Source organism: Macaca mulatta, chromosome 7, assembly GCF_049350105.2.
Source record: "Macaca mulatta isolate MMU2019108-1 chromosome 7, T2T-MMU8v2.0, whole genome shotgun sequence".
NCBI classification, from domain to species: domain Eukaryota; kingdom Metazoa; phylum Chordata; class Mammalia; order Primates; family Cercopithecidae; genus Macaca; species Macaca mulatta.
In genome coordinates this window covers 143,408,420-143,418,905 of record NC_133412.1, presented here as the reverse complement: position 1 = coordinate 143,418,905, position 10,486 = coordinate 143,408,420, and the positions used below count along the sequence as shown (strand labels likewise).

Below are 10,486 nucleotides of genomic sequence, written 5' to 3'. Positions count from 1 at the left end.
GCACTCTCTGAGAAGTCATGTGAAACACAACTTTGATTAATACTCCATGGTTCAGGAGAAAGCTGTAAGGAAAAGAATATCTGAGATATAAGCATGTGAAGTGGTAAACTCTCAGAGCATGGAGATTGTCTACTGTGGCTGCAAGTGAACTCAAGTGGGACGAGAAGATGTAGGGTGGGCTTTTAGCATCTACTGTACCCAGGTTCCTTAGAAAACCTATGCTGAGGCAAGGATTAAATCTAAATGGTTTACTTGGAAAATACAATCCTAGGGAAATGAGATTAAAAGTAAACGTATTTGGGGCTGGAAAGTCTGGTACAGCAGATGCTGGTGGTACCTGCCTGTATCCCTTAGGCTGAACCTTGAGGCTGTCTGTAGCATGGATGACAAGTCCTATACACACTAATGGCTTTCTGCTTTACGGGGGTGTGCTCAGTGCACTCATGGAGGAAGCTGGAAACAAGAAGGAGTTAAATCATCTGAAAGCAACTCTGGACCAATGAGAGATGTTGTGTGAATGAGCACGGTAGTTTCCCCAGTCCTCATGGGACTTCTATGTGGTGTTGGGGTCCAAGACAGGGTGTACATTGTTAGTATAACAGGAACTGGTTCTCTCTACCTTCCCTAAAACAAACAAACAAACAAAAACAAAAACAAACAAACCCAAACAAACAAACAAAAAAACCCAAAACCCTTTTCTTTTCTTCACAAAGTCCTCTTTGTTCTTTGAGCACTTATTGAAAAAGCTGACTGGAGACTATCTCAGTCTGTTCGGTTCTCCCTCTGATCCTCCACTATGGACTTTCTTTCAAACTGTGTCTTATTGTTATTAACCTTTACTGTTTTCTTAACAGGTTAGGCACAGAACTAACATCGCTTTGCACGAGTTTTCCAAACCCTGGCCACGTGAACTAAGCCATCTGATTGCTGGTATATCAGCATCTAGATTATACAAAATTATCTGAACTTATTTTCATTCCTGCTGATGCAAGTGCCTGGTGGGTCAAGTCCGGAGCATGGACGCATGACAAGGTATGGCTTCCATGAAAAGAAAACAATGTCACACTACCTCTCTTTTTGGTGAGTTGGACACCTGTGTAGAAGGTTGAGGAATGTCGTTTGTTTAGGTAAAGATATTAGAAGGGGATTTTTCCCTTTGTACTGAAAGCAGAGATGATGCAGGATCTTTCACAGGTAACTTCCCAAGGCAGTAGCACAATCAAACCCTGTGACTTGATGCCACAGATGGCACATAAGCCTCTCACGAAGGTCATAAATGGTCCTGACACTCTTATGGTACAAACACTTGCCACATCACCAGATGTTATGGATGGCCCAGAAGTCAGCCCTGTGCAACTTGGATTTGCTCACTTGCTCTCCTCATTAGACTGATAGGCACCAAAGATTACATGGTGATAGCATGGTGAGTATTCAAAAAATGTGGAATAACTTGGCCAGGTGACAAAATCAAGCCCTATAGCTGCCAAAACCAAACTAAAGATCTCCTATATCTGATATTGTGCAATCTGTTCTGCTCCTATGGACTGACAGGGACACATACAGATTCACAGATGCCAATATGACAGAAGACCAGGCACAACAAACCCCAATCTGTTGGGTCACAAATTTGACTCTGATATTATTTGTGAACCACACTGGTCTTTTTATCTTGCGTGGTGACAAGGTCTATGAAGGGTTCTCACCTACATGGTCAGAATGATGGGGACTCAGATACCCAATGCCTTTGTCACCAAGTACTCCTCCTTCAATGCCAGCCAAATTATAAACTTGGGCTCCTTTGTTTATAAAGTAATGCCACACAAGCGTACTAAATGAGATGTTAGAGAAAATCCCCTTATATGTCACAATTCTAGTTCCTTTCCACGCTGAGATCCATTTTCCCAGGCTTTGGAACTTATGAGAGGGAAAGGGAAATTCTCAATGTTTCCATGGTAATAGAACAGGAGTCAGTATTACTATGCAAGCACTGAGAAGACTCCAACCAGAAGTTAACAGTTTAGCCTCTGTCGTACTCCAGAATCACCATGTCCTGGATAGAATGACAGCCCAAGAAGGAGCAGCATGTGCAATCATTGGTGAGGAACGCTGCTTATATGTAAACCACCAGGGACAAATAGAATCTAATCTGAACTTTTTGAAAGACAAGATAAACACTCTTCATCATATAAATGAAGCTAAACCATTCAATTGGCCTGACCCATTGTCAGGGATAGGAGACTGGTTGAATGGAGTATGGGTAAATGTGTTTAGATTGTGCTTTTCTGCTTATTAATTCTCCTTCTAATCTGTGTTCTTCTCTCCCTTTGCAGATCCCTTGCCACTCAGCTGCTAACACAACTCTTCTCTCCACAAATACCAACTCAGCTTTTAATTTGAAACTGTTACGGAAGTTTCAGACAGGAAAAATAAAGGAGTTAAAAGTGTGCCACTCTAAAATATGCCAAATTAGTGTATTGATTACTTCAAGCTCAAAGCACTTTGGAAACTGTAGTTCCAGAAGTGACTATCTGACCTGCCTTTTCCTGCATATAGCAAGCCGTAAAACTTCCACGGAGAAAGATGCCTTCCCTGTGCCAGGACAAGAAAATAACCGTATCCCCAGGTTTGGAAATTTTTGCTGCAGTAGACCTGTACAAATAAACTAAAGTTACTCTTATCTCCCACTAGCTTTATAACTCCTCCTTGACACTCCACACCAATAGATCTCCTAGTGACTTCCCTGGAATTCACTGTCCCTAGCTTAGATCTTTTTGTGTCATGGCCCCAGTCCCTGTTGGACGGAACAAAGGGGGATGAACAAAGACAAAGACAAAAGAGTATATTTGGATGATGGGGTCAGGGGGCTCCTTGCTTTTAGTGAACAAGGGCCCTGAGCTTATAGCTTCCTTCATATTTATTGAGAAAAGGAGATAGGGAGAAGGAGGTGGTTGTCAGTAGGCTGCTTGACTCGGTGCAGGCCTGCACCACTGTATTCTCTGAACAGTAGTCTTTAGATGTTCCAGTAGATAACCTCAAGGACAATGGTACCAGGGAGTGATTGCACTCAGCATACCTTCTGGTGGCTGTGAGTTTGCCCACATCCTGCATTCATGACAAACAGTTTGTTGTTTGATCATATAGCCTCCAGTGGAATGCTGAGTAGGTTACAACCCACAGGCTTTTGGCTCTCTATACTTTTGTCTTGTCATTTCTTCACAAATTTATTTTTCTTTTTCTAAAAGTATAAAAACTTTCTGCTTTGACCATTATTTTGGGTCTTCTCACTCTTGAAAAGATATCCATGTATATGAATTCTCCAGGGGCACACAAACAGGTGGCCATAGTGGCAGAGATGGAGGTACATTGGGCTCAATAGCATGGACTCCCACTTGCCAAGGGAGTTAATCAAGACACTTCTGTCATGAATGTCCAACTTGCCAGTGACACAGATCAAGGCTGAGTTTCTGGGAAGGTGCTATTCTTCAAGGAAAACAAACAGTGAAATAGTGAGACATTGACTACTTTGTGCCCCTTTTATCCTGGGAGGGCCAGCGATTAGTTCACACAAGAAAATATACATATTCTAGTTATGATATTGTCTATAGAGCTCGAGCCTGCACCACTACTGTGGGCATATGGATTGTAAGATCTTTAAGCATGGAGTCTCATACAACTTGGCATATGAATAGAGGATTCATTCACCCTTTAGTGTATGAGGTGCAGGAATGGTACATAGCAATGAATTATATTGTTTGTATTATATATTCAATATTTAGTAGCATCTATTCTCCTAAAGTGCTTAGAATGGCCTGCGGAAGGCAGAGCCAGAGTGCCAGCTCAGAAACAATATTCTGAAAGAATTGAGTGCCAGCCTTCACAATGCATTGTGTATATTAAGTCAGAGATTCCTACATGGTGTTGTATATGCAATAGAAAGAATATATGGGGCCCAGAGCCAAGGAAGAGAAGCCGGGTGGCCTCACTTATCATCACACTTGATGATCCACTGATCTGCTTCCCTCTTTGCAACTACCTGTTCTCTAGGCAGGTCTTGGTCCACAAAGAGAATGCATCTTTGCCAGAGGACCCAGCATAAGTTCCATAGACCTGCAAGCTGCCCTCAGGGCATCTGGGATATCTTCTGTTCAAGGACCAGCAGGTAAAAAGAAGAGTCATTTTGGCAGGAGTAATTGACCCTGAAGAGCAGGGAAGGTAAGGCTGCTGAGCCCCAGTAGAGGCATGGAGGGTTATATGGAGAAACTAGGGGATTCACTTGGGAGCCACTTGGAACCACCCAATGCAATGGTAACTGCGAATGGATATGTGCAGCAGTGTTGACCTCCCGGGATGAAGGTGCAAAAGATTTAAAACAAACATTAGCAAGTGCTCTGGGTCCTCCCTGACTGCCACTTTTGTCCTTTTTATTTTTCCTTCTTCTCTTTATTTTTTTAAAGTTAAAACAAAATTAATGTTATAAAGATGGGGTCTTGCTTTGTTGCCCAAGCTGGTCTCAAAGTCCTGGGCTCAAGTATTCCTCCCACCTTCGCCTCCCAAAGTGCTAGGATTATAGGCATGAACAACCATGCCCAGCGCCCTCCCCCAACCCATTTTTTAAAAAACTATATACCTCTCACAGCCCATGGCTATCCAAAAACCCACAAGGTTTGTAAAGACGGTTCTCAGAATTATTGTTCTGTTGGTTATTAGACTCCAAAGAAGGTACAAGTAAATATGAATAGTCTCCATCTATGGGTTTTGGTTAAGGTGAACACTGGTGCTAAAATTGAAAGGACAAGGACAGCTACTCAGAACGTTCCCATCTTGTAAAAACCTTGACCCTGCTTCACTTGTGACATCACCTGGTCTTCAGGTACTCCCTCATGTAGTTCAATTGAATAAAGCCTTTAACCTCTATGTGAGTCACTTTAAAAAACTTATATAATATATATGTTTAATAATTTTGTGTTGTTACTTGGAATAGTTTTGTGCAAAACGCCAACACTGCCCAGTTTTGTGCCAAAGACAGCATTATCAAAGAACCCTAATTTCCATGGGTGGAATGGTCAGCCGTGCTGTTGGTATCTGATTCTTTTTTTCCCTCATTTTTATTTTTGTTCTTGATTTCCAACTTTTATTTTAAGGTCAGCGGTAGAGGTGCAGGATAGGCTATGCAGGTTCATTACATGGGTAAACACTGCCATGGCAGTTTGCTGCACAGATCGTCCCATCCACCTGACTTTCTTTCATAGTATGGTGGTTGCATGCTTTGACTTTTTTCTAGGTACCCTTTTGTCAGACTGAAGTCAGCATTTTCCTTCCATCTTTCAGAGTTCTGTAGATGAGCAGAGAGTTTAGGTAACTTTCCTAAGGTGGGAAAAGACTCTTCTATTATCTCAAATTTCTTCTACTATGGAAACTCCTATTCAACCCAAACACCTGGTCAGATCTGTGTAGACATATGGTCTGGTGCAATGTTGATCAATCTGTTAAATTCTTAAGTGGCGTGATTTCATCAGGTATAAATTTGAACTGGAGTGCCTTTGGTAACTTGGGGCATGTCAAACCTGTGCATTTTTGTGTCACCTTAGAAGAAAAAGGTAGCAGAATAGCTGACACTCCACAAATAACTTACTTTATTTGGTATGAAGAAACCAAGAAAAGAAATATTTTGAACAATCTCTAGTCTTGAGTCCTATTTTCAACACCTTCAATGATCTTCCTTTCCCAAAGGCCTCCTCCCTTCTGTCTACCTCTATTTGTGCCTCTGATTCTCACCTCCCTTCTATCCTGATCCCTATCTTCTTGAAGTCCCCCATGCTTCGCTTCTTCCACATCTCCACCTCCCTTGTACTATTTGACCTGGAACATCACTGCTTGTTGGATATGACAAGCCTTAAAAAGAAGAGAAAAGTTTTTAAAACACACACACACAGACACACTGACACATACACACATACACTGTCACTCTGTTACCCAGGCTGGTGTGCAGTGGTACAGTCATGACTCACTGTAACCTCCAGCTCCTGGTCTCAAGTGATCCTCCTGCCTCAGCCTCCCAAGTAGCTGGGTCTATAGGGACACACTATTCCACCGGGCTGATTTTTAAATTCTTTTAGAGACGGGGTCTTGCTATCCTGCTCAGGTTGGCCTTGAATTCCTGGCTTCAAGTGATCTTCCTGCCTCAGCCTCCCGAATAGCTAGGACTACAAGCATGCACCACCATGCCTAGCTAATTTCTTTATATTTTGTGTTGATAGATTCTCACTATGTTGCCCAGGCTGGTCTCAAACTGATACTCCCTCCTCATACTCTGGAATAGCTAGGACTACAGGTATGTGCCACCATGCCTGGATAATTTTTTTTTGTTTTTTAATATTTTATAGAGACAGAGTCTCACAATGTTGCCCAGGTTGGTCTCAAACTCCTGGCCTCCAGGAATCCTCCCACCTCAGGCCCCCAAATCTCTGGGATTATAGGTGTGAGTCACTGTACCCCACCTTAGTGCACTATTTCTGAAGTGATTCTTTAGGTAAGATTTTGTGTCTGTACATTTATCAGACTGTCAGTTCCATCCTGTAATTTATAGATATGCTGGGCTCAGGCAATTCCTGGAGATTTAAAATATGATGTCCCATACCTTTAATTTCCAGATAAATTGAGAAGTGATTTATCAGTGAATAATGACCTTTTCTGTAATAGTTTAACAGTAAAGACAAAAAGTCAGAGACATTACATATGGGATTCCCCAGGCTTAGCATAATGCAAAAATACTGAGAATAATGAAAATGATGGCAGATAGCATGTACCAAGTGCCCAGCACTTTGGGAGGCCAAGGTGGGTGAATCACTTGAGGCCAGGAGTTTGAGATCAGCCTGGCCAAGATGGTGAAACCCTGTCTCTACTAAAAATACAAAAATTAATCTGGCGTGGTAGCACATGCCTGTAATCCCAGCTACTCAGGAAGTTGAGGTGGGAAAATTGCTCGAACCCCGGGATGCAGTGGTTACAGTGAGCCGAGATTGCGCCACTGCACTCCAACCTGGCAGGCTACGCACCAGAGACCCTGCCTCAAAAAAAAAAAAAAAAAAAAATTAAGAATGTGAGCAAATGTATATTAGTGTACATGGGATTTGCCACAGGGGTATCTAGAAAACATTAGCTCCAAATCTTAAATGAGTACAGGTCCTCTTGTTAGTGAATCTAGGAGTTTCTGCCGTCATCTAAATAAGTATTGAGAATATGACCAGACAGGAAATGTTAAGTAAATTTAAACACACAGACCCTTTTTAAATTGCCAAGTGATTTTATTTCAAGATGACATCAAATTGCTAAGAGGTGATGTAACCATCATAATGACTATTGATTACAACTCCCAGTAAGTGTCAATGTGATTTTCTCCATTGTGTGGGCTCCCATTAGTATTTACTCCTCAGGTTCAGTAGTTTGCAATACTTTCTCTTCCGTAAATCCTATTCCTTGTGAAAAGCCACCAAAAAGAAGTGAAACCAGAAAAAGGATGTAACGAGCAAATATTAAAAGTAGTACTCCATTTGTATTCACAAGTATACTGCCTGCAATACGATATTGTTTGTCAGGTGGAGGGCCACTATCTATACTACCTCCTGTTCCTCTCAGTTCACATGTTGGTGGTTGCCACCCAAACACACAGTGACAATGTTTTTCGTTGTTACATACTCCTTTGTAATTGCATGTTTTAAGATCACACTCAAAATGCAGGTCTTGATAAAAAGTACAATTATGTTCAAGACAGTAGCTCCCTGGGCCACAGGTTGCACCATCCACTACCAGCCCCATTTCTGGCAAGTCTGTTCCGTGGTGTGCTTCATAGCCAAAGCATTTTTCTTCTTTTATGTCATGTACTAATATACTACGAAATGTAGTGTGCTCACCTCCACCGGGAATCTTGCTGACACCACTACAGTGCAACATTCCACAAAAAACATCATCTTCTTCACATGGAAAAGGTTTACTTCCTCCTCGCTGTAGAATAACCCCACAGTTTCCAAATCGGTCACCAATCCTATTCAATTGTTGATAGCATGCTGGGGAGCCGTCTTTCACTTGGTAGCCAAAAAGGGCTTGACACTGCATATCACGGTCACTGCAGTTTCCTCTTACACAAACAGATACTGCTGAACATGGGGTTCCATCCTGGACATAGACGTCATTTGGACACTCTTCGTTTTTCCCATCACAGTATTCCGGTAGATCACATATACCACCCAAGTCTCTGCAAAGCACTCCAGGGGCAGCATATTTACACTCATGGCAGCAAAGTCCTGTATTGCAAACACTGCCAAGAGAAAGGATACAAGAGGTCTCACAACATCTATCATTGGCACAATCTTTAAGGGAGCCACAGTCACATTCTTCCCTCTGATTTTTGATCTTGTCTCCACAACGATCAGCTACATAAGGAAAATTAGTGTATGGAATATTTGGTTCACTCAAACAAGGATCCCATCTATTCAACCTGTTTTGCATCTGCTCATAAGAACAATTGCTCATCATATCATTAAGATCAGGAACAGGGGCCATGAGACAGTTGGTTCGTCGAAAACAATAACAACCAGCAGAATCATGTGTCAAGCCCAAGTTATGACCTAGTGTATGCGCTGTTAAACAAGCCCCCTTAAATAAGTGATACCTTATTAAATACACAAACATTGCTCCCCAGTTGGGGTTGCATATTCCATCAAAGGTGGTATAACAGTCCCGGTTTTCAATTTGATATGCTGTAAAAACAACTGAGGTATCATGTTTAATTTCTGAAAACCATTCATAATATTTCCACAAACCAAACTCTCCTACAGCAATTTCGACAGGCATCTTATAAAACATTACCATATCCTTAGCACTCCATATGCACAAAACACGTACATAGACATTTAAATAAACTGGTTTGAAAATGGTATGTATGATGCTGTTAATAATCACTACATTCTCTATTATGTGTGACACATTAGGGTTCCGCTGGAATAATCCATTAGTAACCGTGTAGTGAATTTTCAAGTTTTTTCTATGATGCCTCCACAAATAAATGTGGCCTGCTCTGGGAGTTTCAGACAGTTTTACCTTTTCAGATTCTTGATCTCTCTCTTCCTCTTCAGTCTTACATCTACTAGCCTCTCCCGGTCTTTCTTCTGACACAAGCAGGGATACTACATGCTCAAATTTGGAAGAAGCCCCCAGGGGTTTGATTTCATAAGTCAAGTCATCCACCTGCAGCATGCCACGCAGCCCTCCATGGCAGGTGTCCAATGTGGCCACAGACCCAGGAACCCCTTCCAGGTAGCAGTCATAGTAACAGTCTCGCGGGACAAAAGGGTAGTCCTCCTGCATGGCCCCCTGGTCATTATCAGTAAAAACAGGTAAATGTCTGGGCATCATGTTCTTCTTGAGCTTCATGTGAATCACGTGCCTTCGGCCCCGGAAACGCATGCTGTAAGAGAGTTGGTCTGGCATCTCAACTCCACGCCTCCTTTGGGGCACTTTCCTGGGGATCACAATTTCTGAGGAAGTAAAGCGCCATCCTGGTGGGTCATGAAAACAATAGACCTGGGACAAGAGTGCCCAGAGGACAGGCAGCCAGAGAGCACCTGTCAAGGGGTCCTGGACCCAGGCAGGTCCCATGAATAAGGGAACCTTTGACCAAAGAAAATGCAATCAAATGGGAGGCACAAAGAGGATTCCTCAGTCTTCAGCCTTCTCCTCAGGGCAGTTATGATGAAAGCAGAGTGAGTCTGCAGGCTTGGCACCCCCTGATAGGTGAGTGGGAAGGGTTAGGCTATTACATAACAATGGTGTGCTCAACAGGGGAGGCTGTTTTCAGTGAGCTGGAGAGGTAGGCCAGGGGGTCAAAGGAAGAGGAAAAAAATGGCAGGAATTGAGAATAGCAGCATATAAGTGAGCTGAAATGTCCCTTGTCCTCTAAGGGAAGTCATAAGTGGGGTTTGATGAGTAAGTGGGTTTGATGCAAGTTTAGGACACTTAAGGACATTTTTCTCAAGCCTAAATGAGAGAAGGACTCAACATGTAATTAAAAGAGGGAAGCGTGTCCAATGATAAGGAAAGTGGAAACTTCTCCTTAAAAGAATTTTGAGTGCTGCAATAAACATATGTGTATATGTACCTTTATAGTATAATGATTTATAATCCTTTGGGTATATACCCTGTAATGGGATTGCTGGGTCGAATGGTATTTCTGGTTCTAGATCCTTGAGGAATTGCCACACTGTCTTCCACAATGGTTGAACTAACTTACACTCCCACCAACAATGTAAAAGAGTATCAATTTCTCCGCATCCTTTCCAGCATCTGTTGTTACCAGACTTTTTAATGATCACCATTCTAACTGGCGTGAGATGGCATCTCATTGTGGTTTTGATTGGCATTTCTCTAATGACTAGTGATGATGAGTATTTTTTTTATGTTTGTTGGCCGTATAAATGTCTTCTTTCGAGAA

General features: G+C 42.2%; 1 protein-coding gene across 1 annotated transcript; it reads right to left on the bottom strand.

Annotated features, from left to right (window-relative positions):
* Nucleotides 1-7,422: 7,422 nt before the first annotated feature.
* On the bottom strand, nucleotides 7,423-9,712 carry LOC715495 (disintegrin and metalloproteinase domain-containing protein 20-like). Its single transcript, XM_002805120.4, has one exon. It carries the CDS (start codon nucleotides 9,652-9,654, stop codon nucleotides 7,423-7,425), a length of 2,232 nt encoding a protein of 743 aa, XP_002805166.4. The 5' UTR covers nucleotides 9,655-9,712.
* Nucleotides 9,713-10,486: the final 774 nt, after the last annotated feature.

Excerpts from the sequence above, each read along its gene's own strand:
- LOC715495 (XM_002805120.4), bottom strand. The coding sequence starts at position 9,654 with ATGGGACCTGCCTGGGTCCAGGACCCCTTGACAGGTGCTCTCTGGCTG.